The sequence below is a fragment of the Priapulus caudatus genome, unplaced genomic scaffold (genome assembly GCF_000485595.1).
Source record: "Priapulus caudatus unplaced genomic scaffold, Priapulus_caudatus-5.0.1 Scaffold112, whole genome shotgun sequence".
Lineage (NCBI taxonomy): Eukaryota > Metazoa > Priapulida > Priapulimorpha > Priapulimorphida > Priapulidae > Priapulus > Priapulus caudatus.
Genome location: NW_014577173.1, coordinates 241,295 through 260,817, shown reverse-complemented (window position 1 = coordinate 260,817; position 19,523 = coordinate 241,295). Strand labels below are relative to the sequence as shown.

General features: G+C 41.8%; 1 protein-coding gene across 5 annotated transcripts in view; it reads left to right on the top strand.

Annotated features, from left to right (window-relative positions):
• Positions 1-5,482: 5,482 nt before the first annotated feature.
• The window catches only part of LOC106805401 (solute carrier family 13 member 5-like), a 42,921-nt gene continuing 28,880 nt past the window's right edge, over positions 5,483-19,523 (top strand). For 4 of the 5 annotated variants that reach the window (XM_014806973.1, XM_014806975.1, XM_014806974.1 and 1 more), the window contains exons 1-2: positions 5,483-5,579; positions 11,601-11,747. In XM_014806973.1, the coding sequence (XP_014662459.1) occupies positions 11,645-11,747 (103 nt within the window). In that variant the 5' untranslated portion in view covers positions 5,483-5,579; positions 11,601-11,644. The remainder of the gene's footprint in view (positions 5,580-11,600; positions 11,748-19,523) is intronic. The other variant, XM_014806972.1, reaches the window with a different exon arrangement.

Here is a 19,523-nt window from a genome sequence, read left to right as displayed (position 1 = left end):
ACGTATTATTTGTACAACATTCGTGAACGAGAGGCTTTAAAAATCGAGACACCTAGACATTCTGGGCGTTCTAACGTGGCAGTACACACGGGTATAAGACGTGCTTACTATATCGTGTGACGGCGTGAAACGTTGCATCACATTAAACAGATTATATGTTCATATCATCTCTCGAACATTACTCATTGTGTTTACCGGACGAGTTAAAACATTTCGTAGGAACATTGTGATCCCTTCGTTTACGCCTATTCATTTATGCTAGAGAAATGCTGGGCTCTGCTGGCGGGTTAGTCCGTAATCAAGCTAACAGATGGCGAGTACCCAGTGATTATTTTAAGCAAGACCGTGGGATTGTCGATATATAAGAACAGCACGAGGGGCGATAGCAGCGGGGTGTATATCACGGGCTGCTCTGTGAGCTGCCTCGTGTAAGCGGTCATCTCCCAGTTTATATAAATATGAAATATTTAACGTTATTTACCAATGCTAGTAATGCCAAAGAGGAACACACATACACGCAGGCCCGCACGCACGCACACGCACACGCACACGCACACGCACACGCACACGCACACGCACACGCACACGCACACGCACACGCACGCGCTACACACACACACACACACACACACACACACACACACATGCATGCATGCACACATACATACGCGCACGAATGCAAGCAAGCACGCACGAACGTGAGCATGCACGCATGCGCACACGCACGCAAGAACGAGCGCGGGCACACACACGCACGGAACTTCAAAACCGAGCCTAAAAAATAATATAAAAGATAACACATAAAAGATAATATAATATAATATAATTTCGTTTATAGTGAAATATGAAATCTAACAGAGTTTGAAGAACAGGGGAGGGCCAACAAAATTAATAACCTAACAGCTAGTTTAATTGTTCGCTGAGTAAGAAAAATCAGCGTCATGTCTGGCATAACGCTATTGGTCCGTGGTAACGAACACGGACCAATAGGATTTATTCTGTCAACAGCTCGTAATACCACGCGGGCTTTTGGTTGTTCTGCGTGTCAATTCGGGACACTGACATGTGTGTGTGTGTGTGTGTGTGTGTGTGTGTGTGTGTGTTGGAATTTCACAGAAGGTCATACGTGCAATAACGACTCTGACAGTTTTAATATAGCTATACAGCGACATGACTGCTCAGAGCACGTGAAATCACGATCTATTGCACGAAATAAGTGTTATGTATGTTTCTTTAGATTTATATATCATAAATGTACTTGTACATTGCACACGTGTGTCGAGTAATATGAACGCTGTTACCGCGTAGACGGCATATTATAACGTGTTAGTTGCAAATCTAAGTGAAAAGGTCTAAACTTAATATTACACATCGATGTAAATAGGTGGGACCCCTATATAAGTGTTTTAAAACTATACAAGTTACCTTAGTCGGAGTCATTCGTCCATTTTCAGTTAAAAGGCTACACCAAGGGATTAGAGTGGATTTAGATATGACCAAAATATATCACTACTGTATCATCTTAAAAAAGTACTTAGTAGTGATATATTTTTGATAATATGCGTTGTTATTATATGACTGTCATTTTTCCCACACGCTGATTGGTCAAAACCCCTCTTATAGGTCTAAATATATTGCGATGTTCCACCGAAACCAGGTCCAGTTATAGGTCTTATAGGTCTAAATAAATAGGTGAATGTCATATAATAAAACAGTTATTGACCTATTTTCAGGTGAATACGAGGATTTATTAACCCTCGAAGGTGATATTTCTCTCGGCCTCCGGCCTCGGGAAATATCACCGTCTCGGGTTAATAAATCCTCGTATTCACCTGAAAATAGGTCAATAATTGTATAATATTGCGTTCATTGTTACACGCTTGTCAGCGTGATTCGAACTTTATAGGAGGCCACGAGAATATGTGAATGATATTTATGCTATTACGAGAGAGGTAATAACGTATACGCAAAATCTATGCACTAATTTACTCCCGATATGTTAAGTAAGCTCATAATCATCGTGTTTCAATTCTCACCTAACCAAAAATTTGATGTTACTCGTGGATTCACTACGAAACAACAAGAATTTGAAATATAGCATTTCTATTGTGTGTGTAGGGCCGTAGCTACATCACGCAATGCAAGGTCTATAAATCGCCTTGCGTGGTGCCATCTGGTGACGAATATAGTTGGCTTTATCACCGAACTCGTGCGTTTTACGTGACATACCGATTTTCATCTACTTTCCCAAGAGCTCTCTTCGTTTCAACATGTATTTTACGTGTGTGGATTTTGCAGATTTTGTGGTTGTTTGCTAAATAAAGCGTGCTAATTATTTTTACATAAACAAAATAAACGTGTTTTGAAGTATTCTACGCATAGGAATACGATATGAAATGCTAGTATATACGCTGATCATATAGAGTGTTACCTAGTTATAGCTAGCAGTTATAGTGCTACTCATCGTTATTCTTCATGGTTTATACTCACACACCGCAGTAGTTGTTATCGTCATTCACTGTTCATTTAATCCTAGTTTTATTCCTTAATTCTGAATTATTCAGCAATTAATTCGTTAAGCATTCTAAACTATGAGCATTACCCGCATACACTTATTAAGCCTACTTGTGTATCTTGCCTACGGGTACACACAAGGCTACCTATACAGTATATTTACACTAGATTCTGACTCGTTCTAACTGCCTACACTAGATATTCTGCACCACAGCTTTTCCTCTCGCTTTTTATAATTACTACTGGTGAATTCGACAATGCGTATAAGCCATCACGACGTTCTCCTATCTACGCGCTACACTCCGATGATTTTGTTGCTCCGTTTACGCAATCATAGGCGCCCATGCATAATTACCTGCTTTTGTACTAATTACTTAATTAATTATGCTTATTATTTATTAGAGAGAATGGTACTCAACCTCTATAATCGTATATAATCATATATCAGCGGTTGTTACTGGTTACAAATACACGGCGTCATAGACTGTGAGTTTAAATGAATATAACCGGATGTAGTTTGCATGTGCGATTATATAATGTTTGTACCAACTATCGCTATGTGCACACGTGGACGCTATATTAGTGCTTCTATCCAATTGAATTCCTGATATGGTACTTAATTTGCCGCGAAAGAAAATCTCTCATAACTATTAACAGAAACAAAACTAAAGTTACGTGCACCCGACAACCATACGCATTCGTGCTTGAACTGTGAAGGATGTAACCTGGAATTTTGGCATGTAGTTATACTGATTCTTATGCATCGAATTTCTAAGCGAAGACGTAACATTAACATGAATAACACGAACTAACACGAATATTTTCTACCGATTCATCGGGAGTTTGGTTTTGATTTGCAGTCAAAAAGGAAATGAGTAGTATTTGCGTAAGTTCTACTCCATTTGACACTAGGTGGCGATACTATATAAACCTATATACCGGTTCCTATCGGGTCCGCCACCGAACCCACCCTTCTGCAATCGCAACTCAAACTTAATAAAACAACAATAAAATCAATAAAGAAAAATGCAAAGGGATTATTTGGGCCAGAGCTTTAACATGTCCTAATATTAATTATGCAATAATGCTTATGCGTGTGCGTACCCAATACAATACTTCAGTCGGCCAGTGCCCGATGCATACATATATAAGTAAAGGAACTGAGATCGCGCCAACAGGGGGCGCACACGTCGTCAGACGGAAGCCTGGCAACCACTGGTCGATAGAAGAGTGGTAAGAAGTCGATAGAAGACGAAGTCGAAGAAGTCGATAGAAGACTAATAACTTATTCGCCAGCCGCAGAGCCCGATTGTTCAAAAGTGGATCCGCGTGATTCACTTTTAAACAATAGGACACCGAGGGCAGATTTTACTGGCGCATATATCGGCGAGAAACTCTTGCTAGGCGTTCCACACGGCTGACAGGCACATCGTAGAGCCACGTCAGGTGCATAACGAATTATTAATATACGGGGCATGCCTTCAAAGGTTAGCGGCCTATAGATGTCGCCCAATGGGATGTACACTGCTGTGTTCAGAGTAGTAATTACCCTACTAAATTGGCTAACCGCAGGCGTTCTGCAGAGTGCTATGCCTTCGAGAAAAGTATAAGATGGGCGCAATTAACACAGGATATTGAATTCTGCGCGGATGAAGTGTACCCGTAAGAATGTTAATATAGACCTTGCGAGAGTAAACCGTCATATAGGGCCTACGTAGGCCTACATACCGCTGTAGCTGACCACACGACAGGTGGAGGAAAGGATAAGGGAGGGTTGGTGTGCCTGGCGGCATCTGATGTTGTAGGATATTATGAGTCGATCATTACTGGCGCATGCATGTATATATTATGTTTATATATATACATACATACGCATATATATATATATATATATATATATACATATGTTGCCAAACAAAAACTGAGCGAATGGTTTGCAGACCGATACCAGGTACTTGGTTACAATATACAACCTACGTACGCTTAATTATGTACAAAATCTGACCGTCGTTTGTTCCAAAAAATTAATAGAAAAACACTCAAATGACGCAATCCCGGAGGGCACTCCCTATATATTGTATGGTAGGTATGTGCCGCGGGAGAGACCCCACTTTTCACCTCAAAATTTTTGTTCCGGAGACCCCTCTTTTCACCCCCTTCTCACATTCCGTTCTGGAGACCCCCCTTTTCACATATTTTCCGTTCCGGAGACCCCCTTCTCACATATTTCCCGTCCCTGCGCATATGTTCTACTTTTTGTCCGCACGTTCCGGAGACCCCCCAATTTTGATGTGCTGAGTTATTACCAGAGCCCACAATTCGATCTCTCAAGTGGCACATACCTACCCTATTTTGTAGGCCAAGGGAGTGCCCCCGGGGTTTCCCCACAGTTCTGGAGACCCCCTCTTTTAAACGTGTCCAGTTCCATAGCATTGCATTTCAACGAAATCCTAGTTCCGGAGACCCCCATTTTCGAACATAGCCAGTTCCAGAGCATCCCACATTCAACAAACATTAGTTCCAGAAACCCCCATTTTCAGGTATGAGTTAGTTCCAGAGCCCCCCCCCCCAATTTTTGACTTCGCAGTGGCACATATACCATAGTGTGGCGTGCTTGCCCTTGCAATGTCCTTCCTCACGGTGCTATTCGCAGTGCGATAACGTTATTATCCACACACCCATTGCTATTGTTTTTTGCTATTGCATTACTATTCCATTGCAGTGCATTGCAGTACTATGCAGCCATTGCATTGTAATTGTAATTGCATTGTTATTATACTATTGTCACTATACTATTGCCATTGCCATTGCTGAATTTTGGCTGAATGCCAACCCCCGTTTTCAATGTCAAACATCGACGACGAAGGCGTGGCTGTCTAGACCAATCAGCGCACGAGCTGGTGGCGGGTGTGTGCGTTAACGATTTCTTTCATGGCGCAGCAGCAGCGCGGGCAAACCGCGCATCATTCACCATTCGTGCGATGTTCCACCATCGATGCGTGCAGTGAGCCCATACACGTACGTTATCACAGCTGACCGACCTACCTACACGCGTTAGAGCGTAGGTACGTATACCGATTTTGCACTATCGGAAGAGTTTAGACTTATATGTAGCGCTATCGATGTAAACGTAAACATAAAACATGTTCAGATAGGCGAATATCGAATCTGTATATCTGTAAAATATACACATGACAATGGTTATATTGGGGCGGCGTATAGGGCGGCGGCGTCCTAGTTTGCGGCGTACATGTAGGCTACAGTACCACAGGCACAGGCACTTGGAACGTCTCAATAAAAAAGGTCAATAAACACGAAATGTATTTACTACCAAAGTCTTAATGTTTCTCTACTATATTTCGCCAATTATTGCCGATATAATAAGTTACTCTCTTATTCATGTTGTTTGTGCACAGGGCGGGCGTGCGGTGTATGTTGCAGATGAGCATTTGACCGACATTTACGGGTAATTACTAATTATCGGTAATAATAGGTGAAATAGAGTAGAGAAACATTAAGACTTTGGTAGTAAATACATTTCGTGTTTATTGACTTTTTTTTTTAGACGTTCCAAGTGCCTGTGTACGTACAGTACAATATAGCTGGCACTACTACTAGGTACTACTACTACTACTACTACTACTACTACTACTACTACTACTACTACCAGGCCCGTAGCCAGCTTTATATTGTGGGGGTTCGTTTTTATATAAATGTTGGCAATTTGTGAGGGCGCGAAGCGACCGAGCGACGGAGCACAGCGACCGAGGGGGGGGGGGGGTTCCCGCACGATGGAGATTTTGCAATTATTACACTAAAATGGAACAATCTGGTGCATACCTGAGGTGAAATTCTTGCAATATTTTTTTTTTGCTTGGGGGGGGGGGTTGTGCAAATGCCCCCTGGCTACGGGCCTGACTACTACTACTCATATGATAATTGATATGTATTATCAGGCGACATATATACTAAGCCATAGCTAGATTTCTACGCGATTGATATTACTAGACGTATATATAACTCAATAGGCAAGATATGCCACTAGCTTACTCTGCTGCCAATGCTGAACATGCAGATACATTATACGAAGAAGAGCACATAAGCCCTAAGCACACGGATGGCCGTATCGTGGAACGTAAACAGTCGAGATTTAGAAATGAAGCCCTAGGAATCAGCCATGCAACGGATATGCCATAAGTTCAGAGATGTAATGCAATGCTGGCGGGCTATGTCTTCTGTAATGGTCTGCATGGGTACACTTAATTAGAATCAATACCAATAGCTGCATGATTATTAAAATATTATGATTATATTAATAAATGATTATTAAAATATAACCATGTACTGTTTCTCATAGGCCTTGTGCTAGCTAGCCCGACCAGGCTGTGTGACTAACGTCAATATACACAGGTCTTATACATAGGTCAATATACACAGGTCTATATATACTAGGTATTCTAACCCTAGCAAAGACCGTTTCTTGGAGCTAGGTGCAAGCATATCTTTGGGCGATCTATGAGTTTGTTTAGTTTCTAATCAATACCGTAAGTTGTATTGTGAATTTTAAATGTTTAATAAACGAGTACTAGCATTTTTCATGTGGCATATGTGCATTTTAACTTTTTATAAAAAGTTAACATGCATATATATGCCACATGAAAAATGGTTGGTCATTAACAAATGAGGTGGTGCAATGTGTATAGTGGGCTAAATGTTACTATTATATTACGCTTTTACCGTTCCATGGAATTCGTATATCAGATTAAATTGTGGGGACAATCATTATTCTTGTGTTGAATGTGCAGTGAAGTCTTAGTATATGTGGTCAATATCCAATTTGTGTGGATATGAGCAAACATGGGCTTGACTGGATCAGACAGGATAGGGTTGCTAGTTCGCTCAGCATAGATGTTGTCTCTTATTACTGTTTGCCTACTTAGCAGAGAGAAGCTCTGAGGCATTGTCTCATAAATCTACTGCTTCAGAATCAAGTCCTCTCCATACTCAAAATGTGCACATAGCATATGTATGTGGGCTTACTTGATCCTAAAGTCAGTTTCATAAACGTACTTATCCCTTTGTATAGATTTTATGGTGTGAAAATAATCAGTAGGAGTCTTTTTGGCAATTTGCAGGAATAAAAAATCTGATCTAAAAATGAAAACACATTCAAAACCCTTGCACAGTGCGACATTATCACGATGTTTTTTTGTTTCTTCTTCTTCCACCATATAATGCAAGTAACCATGCTGTCATATCAACATATTATACTGTCACTTTTACATGTTTAAGTTATTACAACCATTGCTAGATGTACTTGTTTGTATGACAAGGTGACGTACCTTGGTATGGGAAGCTGAACCATGGATTGCCTAAAGGCAACCTGAGGCTAGCTAGGGCAGCCGAGGAAGCTATAATATTATATCTCCCGATAGCGACACAATCTGATGAAGGTCTCTCCCCTCTCCAATGCTCTGTACATTAGCTTAGTGTATAATATAGGGTAATCTGGCGATGCCCCCACCCCTTCTCTGTTTATCAAGTACGAATGATCTAGGCTGTACACTCTATCATTCAAGCTGTCATTTGCAATGTACGTATTTGATTACTAAGAGTCGTTCCTAATGAAGTGGCACCCGTTAATGCAATCGTTTGCCTTTACCTTTGATGTATGCATCCACAGAATATCATGCAGGGACCTCCTGACCTAATTAAGGTGGTTGTAACCTTATATATATATATATATATATATATATTCGTCAAAAATGCGTTGGTTATTGAGTTCCAGCATCCAGTAAAACATGTACTTTTACTTTTAGGTTAACTGTATATATGGGGGAGTGAGCAGAGATATGTCATTTCAATAATGTTGGATGGCATCTATATACTTTCAAATTTCACTCACCGATGGTTCTTTTAACCATTTGAGAACTTTAACCTCAGTCTCCACAACTTACCCATGGAATAGCTACACAAAAAAGATTTTCCTCTAAAACTGGTTGCTCTGTTCACTAGAGTGAAAGATGTTGTTTTTTGTATAAGGCTGGGACAGCCATCGATTAAGCTTCAGAATCTTCTCATAGCTAACTTTGATATATGGCTCTTTACAAATCCTTTTGGGTTTTTGATATTTTGAAAGAAAATCTTTCTGTCAGTATATTGAGCTGCTGTACAGTGAACGTCCAAAAAATCTGTTGTCACATTCGTACATTATAATATAGTGATGTAAATTGTGTCTAACAGCATAAATATAAAAGCTACATGCATGGTTTTTGATGGCATTGTATTGATGTTGCGTGCAGATGGTCATAGAGAATAGTGTTTCCCCTGCGTTGACACGAGCGAGGCGGGCCACCTCGCTATAAGTCTCAGCCGCCACACAGAAATTTTTCCAAAACACTGCCTCGCTGACGAAAATCAATGTTCTTCCATAGAACAGTGCTTAGAATGCACCGTATTGCATCATTTTTGGGCGATCACCTGCGGTGCTCGCTTTGCTAGGACCTCGAAACGTGAAAACACAACAAAAAAATTTACCACCTTATACCTTTTTGGCCAAGGGGAACACTGGAGAATATCACATCATGTACTACTTCATCAATTCCATATTGACAAAAGAATTTTTGTGGTAATTCTCATTTTTGGCTGTAAAATGCAGAATGTCATTATAGCTATCTCACAAAGATGCAAGCTGGGAAACGTGTAAGTATTTGTGGAAGTGCAGCTTATCTATGCGTGCAAGTAATGAAGTAATGAAGTATGGTGAATCCGGTGTATAATGGCTATTCATAGATTGCTCCATTCACAATCAACCACTCATATGTTATCAAGGTAAACCCCTGACCTTTGGCCATTGCGTAGAGGTCGTTTCACTGTGTAAATGTCACTCTTGAAAAGAAAATGCCAAAAGTATTCTTTATATATATATAAATAATATTTATATATATAATAGGTGTTTGTTCGGAATAGGTGCTTCCTAATATAGATTTCCCTGATAACAAAAATGCATTCCTGTGATTGAGAACGTGTAAGGAGTGCATATACATGGAAATATGCGTTATTTTCCACATCTTTGTTATGTTGGTGTAAGGTTCTGTATATGTATGTAACAGCACAGATTGATTCTGAGAAGGTGTCTATAAACAGAAGGTATAGCGAGTTAATAAAGATTCAACCTAAACTAGCATGTAGCACCAAGCTTATATACGGGAGGCACAATCGCAACAGCAGTCATTTTTATATCCCAAAATAAAAGTTTAAAAATGGGAAATCAGCTTAGTATCTCCTCTATTCAGTCTATGAATGAACAGAAATATGTACAGTTTGATTAAATGTAATCGAATCGAAACAATAGAATAAATGTATGTAATCCTGGAAATGACACTACATCAATCATGCTCGGATTAGGAACGGCATGTTTCTAATGATGGGCTCTTATAGGATAATAAGTTAATTATGAGATATAAAAGCGAAAAATTCATGAATATTGAGTTATATCAGTTTTAAGTGTATGCCAGTTGTGGGTTCTTTGATATATATCTGAGATGTTATATATAACCATCTTCGCTCCTCACCTCTGACTGGTTTGATCAGAACCACCCCAGTTTCTGAGAGTATTATCTTTATCTAGCATATTACCCCAAAATCAGAGAGGCTGAATTTACTGTGGCTTTAAGGATAAACCTTGAACTGTGGTACTGATTGCCTGAACTAAAATGGTTTGCATGCCCTAAAACATCACTGAGTAAGCTTGAAGTGAAGCCAGTTGGCTTTCTGGTTTTTCAGCAATGATAAATTCAGTTCACCTGCTAGTTCTAGCTATCATGTGATGTGTCTTCAGCAACGTGGCTATATAGGTCCATTGCCTTCACCAGTGCTGTAGCTGGTAGTGAAACTATAGCTCCAATTTCTTCACTATTGTAGCTGGTATTGGAGCTGGGTTTAATGGACCAACGTCTTCATCAGTGCAGCTGCTAATTGAGCTATATCTCTCGTCTCGTCATCATTATAGCTTGTAAATTGTGTTAGGTCCAATGTGTTCATTATTGTTGTGTGGCTACTGGCTAGGCTTGGCAGCGTGCTTGGGACAGTGGTCATCACAGGCACTTGGAGCGTTTCAATAAAATATAATGCTAAATAAATACGAAATCTATTTACTACCAAAGTCTTAATGTTTCTCTACTCTCTTTCACCTATTATTGCCAACAATTTTCTGTAAATGCCGTCCAAATGCTCATCTGCAACACACTGTCACACGCTGGCCGCCGCACGCTAGCTGCTGCACACTGAGTCACTGACACATAAATATATTTATGTGTTTATAACTTCATTTGTCAGTGTGCAGCAGCTAGCGTGCGGTGTACTTGTGTGTTGCAGATGAGCATTTGACCGACATTTACAGGTAATTATAGGCGAAATAGAATAGAGAAACATTAAGACTTTGGTAGTAAATACATTTCGTGTTTATTTACCTTTATTTTTATTTTATTGAGACGTTCCAAGTGCCTGTGGTGGTCATGACAGTCATGAGATAGTGGGAAGAGTTTAACAATTGTCAAGTTCCCAGTGATGCACATATGAGCGAAGCCTAATACCGCCTTAGCCAAACACATGGCATGTGGTGGGTGCTGTATACGGCTTCTTAGACTATACTGTAATGTAATGATTTGAAACATGATCGGATTGACTGTTAACTTTCTCCTGCTGCAGGCTAAATTATAGACACTGTGCGATGTGATGGCAAAGTAATCTATACTGTAACAGTACGTGTAACCTTATATCCCGTTGCAGTGATTGCTGCCGCTCGTTAATGATGTAAATGTCTTCAGGTCTTGGGTTTGTATTGCGAGTGAGCAATTCTTCAGCACACGTACCTCATCAGCTCACTGTATATATCGCAATTATGTTTACTTAATATTTAGTTAGCTTAATTAATTAATTATTTCAGTGTAAATAGACTTGTAAGCTGTATTCTCAACATTTTCCCATAAGATACTGGCTATAGACTGTGCTATGTCGGAATTTCGTTTTGTGTTGCTAGTCGTCGTTGATGTCTAATCAAATACTTCACATCTCATGCACTTCAGGTAATTGCTTTTGCCACGAGAATGGCAGAATGTAAGGATACACGATGCCTGGCCGTGTTTCACTGGATCTGGAAGAATCGCCGTGGGCTGATTCTCGTGTTAACACCACTTTTACTTCTTCCTCTGATCACCGTCGTTGGAACTACGGTGAGTTCCTAGATCACTTCTTAGAAATCATTTGTTTACTCTAACCAGACTCGTCAGTTTTTGCGGTGAAGGGTAACTAGGCAGGCAAACGAAATTCTCATTAGCTGCTATTGAAAATAAATTTTTTTTTAATGTAAAATCTTTCTCAGCTGGCATGGATTGGAGTGGCTGGGTGAATATATGCAGTACACTGGAACCCACTAATCATGATGGATTGAAGTTTATTTAAGAAGTTTCATTATGATATTTTAATCTCACGTGCTCTGTAATTCTAAAGACAATTCTGCACACATTTTTATGTGACAATAATCGTCCTACCCTCTTTGCAGTGCATCTCTCTCAGTGTGTAGGTTGAACGCTGTACGTAGGGAAGCTTTCGTGTCATTGTCGTTGGTAGGTTAAACTTACAGACAATGAAGCGAATGATAGCGAATGAAGCATTAGGGAGTCTGGTTGGACAATCTGCTATGAGATAATGAGACGAGTGCATTCTTAATCTTGCAATGTCGGAGACGTGGTTAGAGCTTCCATACCAGTGGTCGAAATTACCATATTTGCACTCTTCCAGGATAATCAGCTCTGCTTCCAGAAAAAAATGAAAGTAACTAATTACTTTCCCGACATCAAAGATAGGAAAGAACTCGCTTTTCTTAATCGTGTTGTCTCTGGGTAGTGGCGTAGCTAGGATTTTTTCAGCAGGGGGGCACTGGGGGGGCCTTACATTTTCGTGGGGGGCACAATATATAACTTTTCTTTGTATTATACTGTTCTAACGGCATTGTTTTTAATTCAATTTGTTTTATCAACCATGAATTTTCAGTGGGGGGGGGGCACCTGGGGGGGAACAGAAAATTTGTGGGGGGGGCACGTAGCTCCCCCGTAGCTACGCCCCTGTCTCTGGGTAGTTTGCTGTTACACAGTCCGACCTTCATAGAGGTCATAGCGACGGGTCTTCCCGTGGAAAGCATTAGCTCCCTAAATAAAGCTTTCCTAAACGCTGGGTATTGGTATTACTGCAGATGTAGTTTGCAGTCATGTGGTTCCTTCGCAGTTGGTTTTTCATGACCCATTGACCCACTTCTCTTTAGGAGAGTTTCTGACATATATGCCAACTTAGGCCAAAACAAAATATATGTCTGGTTACCGTTCCATGCCGAAAAAGGGTAGGTAGGTAGGGAAAACATTTTATTTCCTTGAAATATTTTATTTACGAACCATGTTCGAAGTATGTGCGTTGTGCCTTTTGAAGCAGGAACTGAAATTACACAAATTGAATTTAAAATTTTTTAAACTGAATAAAATGTTTAGGGTAGCTGGGAATAAATAGGGTTGGTCGGGAAACCGTAACTACACCTATATTTTGTTTTGGCCTTATTTGTTTCAGCAGGCCAAGCCAGCCACTGTTTTCTGCGAGTTTGAGAAAGAAAGCTGCATATATGCGCTTCCATAGAATTGTCCACATGGCAGAAACTCTCCTAAAGAGAAGTGGGTCAATGGGTCTTGAAAAACCAACTGCGAAAAAACCACATGAATGCAAACTACAGCTGCATTCCATCAGGAGTAGATAATAGGGAATATTAGGGAGATATAGGGGATATAGATAATATTCCCTATTATCTACTCCTGATTCCATGCTGATTCCTTTCCAGCTAGGCTGACCCCCCTGGGCTCCTGCTCTAATATAGGTCTGTGGTTTTCGTGTTAGTTTACGTTGGGCGCAGCAGATCTTGTGACCTTCTAAAGGTTGCCATGGCATGTGAGAGTATTCATCGTTGCTATGACCAGGCGCGGATTTAGGCCGGTTTGCACCGGTTTCCAGAAACCGGTCACAGGCTGGGTATCTTCAGAATTGACCCTCAAAATTCGCCAAAATGCACCAAATATAGCCTTTTTTTTAAATTCCCGGGGGGGGGGGCATGCCCCCGGACCTCTCTAGCTGTGACTAGAACTATGGAAACTGGCCACCCAAACGCTCTGGATCTGCCCCTGATGACACCACCCTACCCACGCCTGCCGTGCACACCCTCCACGTATGAAATTCCTTTCATAGTAAACATCCATTTGTTCCAGTTTCCCAAATATTTGTAAGTAATGCAGTTGGACTGCCATAGTTTGTAGGTCATTTTCTCAATGAGTGTTGAACGACACTTCCGTATTATAAGCTCATGCATCTGATTGGTGCTTTCGCTATAGTCTGGGTTAGGTTCTTGCACATTTGAACTCAGCACGATTAGTTATGGATTAATTACCGTACCGTACGTAATAGCCATATAAGAACAATATACCAAACATACTCAAATGCGTTATAACATCACTCCCACGATAATATATAACCTCAATATAGGCTATTAAATATTGCCAGCAATAAAGTGTCTAGACTTCATACATTATGTACACCACTAGTACACGACACGTGCCTGCTGGCACTGTCTACTCTGTTTGCATGGTCTCGGTGCTCTCACGAATCTTGGCCGTACAGATGTATAGCTATAACGCAATCCTATCTACGTCTATGGATCATAAACCGAGAGCTTGGTCGCTCCATCAGCTGACATATGACTAATGCGAAAATCCTCTGCGATGCCTGTGGCAGAGCGAAGCGAAGGGCAGAGCGAAGGGCAGAGCTAGAGCGCTCTAACTAGGACAGCGTGTTCTTGTTACCGCGAGCGATTATGTTTACTTTAATCACTGTGCTGCGGTACGTTCATTGGCGCGCTTGCATGCCTTTGGGGGTTGCTACCCCTCCCTTCTTTTTCACATCGAACTTTCCGCACATCCGAGGTTCGAATTTTCGAGTGAGCAAGCATGCCTATCAAAGCTTCATTGGGTTTTAGGGTGCGTTGACTGCGCCACTGATGTCAACTGCGTATGCGACTGCTGAATGCCCAGGTACCAACGTGCGATTAGTTCCTACCTCCAGGCGACATGTCCGAATTTATTGCTGGAAATTCCAATCGTTCTACGAAGATGACTTATTGCTCCTGGTAGAAAAAGCATGCGTGTATGGCCGTGACATGATCCCATCCATCTTCATTCCAAGCGCAAAATCCAGGGCTATGCGTAATATCGGGAGTAGCCGACAATAGGAAATTTCCCATCAATTCCTGAAACTATTTGTAGATACTAGCCAGAATAACATGATTAACAGATTGTTAAACATTTTAAAAACCGACTGCTTATCATCTCATCTCATTACATCACATCGTTAGAGATCTTTTGCAGTGTGTTCTATTACATGCTTGTCCATCCCCTAACTCGCGATACAATCATTGGATGTAATACACGCGCGCTATGTTGTGTGTAGTTTTATTTCTTCTGAATCATGATACGGTGTCGTCGGGCTAGCTCAGGTGTGACTATAGCTATTACCAGCCTCCAGGTGACAGGAGGGTTAGCCAAGAAAAAAAATCAGGGAGTCTCACCATCTGAGCGAAGCGCCTTGCCTTAAAATGGAGGAGATTTAGTGATAATTAGATATGATTTTATATTCTTATAAGCACTGTTGTCAGTTATACAAGGTGTATAATTGGGCCGCCCTCATGCCGTCTCTATCCAATTTCATCCGTCTCATCCAAGAATAGGCCGTCCAAAATGACGGGTAGACGGGTCTCTGGCTAACACACTGCTCCAGGTACTGCGTAAATAACTTTCACATCGGCAGGTGTCAAGGCCCAGGGTAGGAGCTAGGAGAAGGTAATCACGGTGAAGCCATACCCAGAAGCTGTTTATCTTTACCACATTGATAGTTTGACTTGCTCGTCAGTTTTGTTGATTATATCCGTGCAGCAGCTTGATGAAATGTGCCAATGCTTGCCCAACACTCGGCCTGCTTCCCCTGCGATTGAATCGAGGGAATCAATCCATCCATCGCTGACTCGCCAGTGGGTATTCTTCACTCGCATATCACGGCTCACGAGGCAACTCTTATGTGAGTTATAATTTAACAGTCGCACTCCCTAGCCCACCAGGCTCTGACCGTACCTGTCCAGTACCTGAACGTAGCCACTTAGTGAGAAGCGAGAAGGTAACTTGTAGCTGTCGCACTCCCAAGCACGGTGACGTTTATCTATTCTGGCCGCGTAGATTTGACGTAAATGTTTCTATTATCACCAACACCATTAGAAAGAATCGTTTTGCCAGTAGTAATGTTGGTGACATTACATCTCTACGCATCCACTGCATGCAGTAGGGTAACGTATTATTTCACGTTTTAACGATTAGGCCTTTAAAAAGATAAAGGTTGCAGTTGGGGTGCATTTGTTTATTTATTTTACTTTTTTACGTAACGTTTATTTATGTTATTTGCAGAACTCTTTCCGCTTTCGCCCCAGCGTTTCAAGATAACACAGTTCTTCCCCGTTCGTTCAAGTTCTCCTAGCTCTGTCAGGTCTTTTCGGTTTTCCCAGCTGACCCACTTCTTTACAGTTCTTCCAGCTATGACCAACTCTCCCTGTTCTCCCTGGTTCTTCCCAACTCTCCAATTTATCAGGGCTGCGTCTCATTCGTTACTTGATAGTAAAGACAGGCACTTTGAGCGTTTCAATAAAAAGAAATAGTGTTGCAGAGGAGCATTTCAACGGCATTTACAGGAAATTATCGGCAATAATATGCGAAAGAGGTTAATAGAGAAACATTAAGACCTTGGTAGTAAATACATTTCGTGTTTATTTAGCATTATGTTTTTATTGAAACGCTCCAAGTGCCTGTGGTAGTAAACATACGGCAGATGCTTACGCAGCCTGATTTATTTCAACACTTGATTGACAACAATGGCTTAATTGGCCAGAAGAACGAGCACAAGCACTAATGGGACGAAACGCGGCGTAGTAAATTCAGCAATGAATTCTCTACTCGAAGAGAAAGTGATTATCGAGATAGAACGAGAGGCGGAGTGGAGCTTAGAAAGCCGATGGCGATACAGTGTGACAGAAGGAAAAGTGATAAATAGCTGGTGTTAAAGGAGGGTAGAGGAAAATGAGACAGCGAGAGAGAGAGAGAGAGAGAGAGAGAGAGAGAGAGAGGAGAAGAAGAAGTTAAGGAGAGGGAGAAGACAGCGTGCAAGCGGAAGGCGCGGGAAGAAGAGAGGAGGGAGGGGCTGGAGAGAAGTAGAGTGAGAAGAGAGGCCAGATGCGGCGGAGAGAGAGAGAGAGGAGAGACAGAGGGAGCGGGACGAGGTAACATAAGGGGAATAGGAGGTAGTGTAAGGCTGTGTATAGCGAGGAGTGGCTAAGAAAAAGAGATGGATTAGAGAAAAGGAAGAAAAGAACGAGATATAAATCGGGACAGAGCATTGAGAAATGAATGGAAGCCAGAACCCCCCCTCGAAGAAGCGTCTTACGTTTCCTATAAACGACGTATAAAGTGAATAATATGTGCATTGACCGGGCCCTAATGATTTGTGATTTTGCTGTAAACTGTTAGTTTTTCTCGTTACTGTAATACCATTATCGTGCGGTGACTCGCATCTTGGTAGCCCGCGCCAGAGAGATATCTACTAGACAATTACATGCTAATTACGAACGTGAAACTTGTGAGAGTGGGCGCATCATTTCTTAGTTATTTTTAATAATTTGATATCGACGGTTCTTATGGCTAAAAGTGTCGGAATGCGATTTAAAGTGTGGCGGGTCTGAGGCTCACGTGCTAGAAAATGTATGAACTACTAATTTCGATGTATACGTCGCACGCATCACCAACCGCCACCACACACACACACACACACACACACACACACACACACACACACACACACACACACACACGCACACACGTGTAACGGAGGTATTCGGGAGCGGCGTGAGTCTACTGGCGGTCTCAGGCTAGGCGTAAGTGTAGGAAAGGAAATAACGCAATCCAAAAGAGAAAGACAACAACTACGGTCGTATCGTACCACACGGGCGTTTATTCTAAGACATGATAGAGGTCGAACAAGATACAAGCGGTACAATCGAAAGTTTAAGACGAGGGAGGGGAACAAGAGTTAGTCGGAAGGACAGTCAGGTTCTCCCGAGCTCGGCCTGGGTCTCGGCTTTTAAGCCTGTTAGTAATTGGGATCATAAACGCGCGACTTAGTAACAAGTTTTTCACGGTGCGACTTCAAAGCAGGTGTTTCTCTACCATCGCTTCTTCTTCCTTGTCGCACCTAGGTGTCGCGATCGAGGTTCGTCGCCACCCCGGGCGGGCTCGGATGTAGCCGCTGTTTATATGTTATAAACTCGCGTCGCTTCCAGCGTGTTCCTCGCTACATCTCCTCCCATTGTTCCAAGATGGTCGTCCCGACCATCGGAGCGTATATAAGGCCTATTTACACGATGCGTCCTAGACGTACGTCAGACGCATACGTCCAAAACGCACCGTGTAAACTATGCGGTACGACACGATTTTATGACCCTTACGATATCGGATGCACAGGACGGATGTTCTAATTTCTTCCGACATTGCGTTTGCATTGTCATACACGGTGCGTTTTGGACGTACGTCTAGGACGCATCGTGTAAATAGGCCTTATTACGATACCATTAAATATACCATAGGCGTTATATACGCTCTGATGGTCGTGACGACCATCTTGGAACAATGGGAGGAGGGTGGATATATGTTTCCATGAAACCGACTGATCGCGTGATGTCAGTGTACGTCAGTGTGACGTCAGTGGCTAGCCACCTGGGAGGAGATGTAGCGAAGAACACGCTGGAAGCGGCGCGAGTGAACGATGCGTGAGAGTAAACGAGAGCGCAGTACGTAATTTTCAATGCTGCTATTCTAGGCTATAAACGTGGGATTACATTGTTGAGTCGCGGGAACATGTCGCGAAAAATCATAGTAATAAATATTGTTGAATCATACGTGCAATTAACGTCTAATGTCCTGCGAGTATAAAAAAAACTTCACACTTTATTACCTCCGCCAAGGAGGTAATGTAATCGGTCTCGTGTGTGTGTGTTCGTGTGTGTGTTCGTGTGTGTGTAGCCACTAGTGTGTACGTTCGCGCGATCGATTCAGCAGCAGCTCGCCTTAGGCCGTCGAGTCAGCAGCAGCTCGCCTTAGGGCGTCCAGTCAGCAGCAGCATATCTTGATAATCGATATAATATGCATAAGTTTTGATGCGAAAATAAATGTTTCAGGATCTGAAAGTCTGAAATCTTGACGAGAGATGGCCGCTACGCCTAAATGATCGCCATTTTGGTTTTCAAATATCGCGCAAATAAAAACAATAAAATATTCCAGTCAAATTACTACGCAAGAATCTAAAACACAATTTGTAGAGATGTTGACCAGTTAGATGAATAAACGTAATAATAGGACGTTGTCATCTCTCCATAGGATTAACAACTGTTTTTGCGGGTAGCCTTACAGTTACACATTCACATACCAAAATTTAACAAAATCGAATGAATTTAGATGGCCATTTCATTTTTGCCAAAAAGTGGGCGTGGCTCGAAAGTAGGTCGACGTTTGAGATGTTTCGCCTCTGGCAGACATACGATTTGTGCTAGATATTTTCTCCATGAACTGGACAGACACATGGATACCTCCCCGGCCGGGAGAATAAACAGGGAAACATCGCTGCCTTCCCGCCCGCGAATTTTTTTCCCTACACGTTATAGCAGAGCATAACAAATCATGTTTATTATATGCTCTGGTTAATTATTATTCATGACCTGGGGTCATCGCACGAAAACGAGGCTAATAAACTTAGCTAGGCAATTTTGTAAACAATGGCCTATCAGGCAGGCACGCACAGAGAGGGTACACGCACGTACACGCGGGTACACG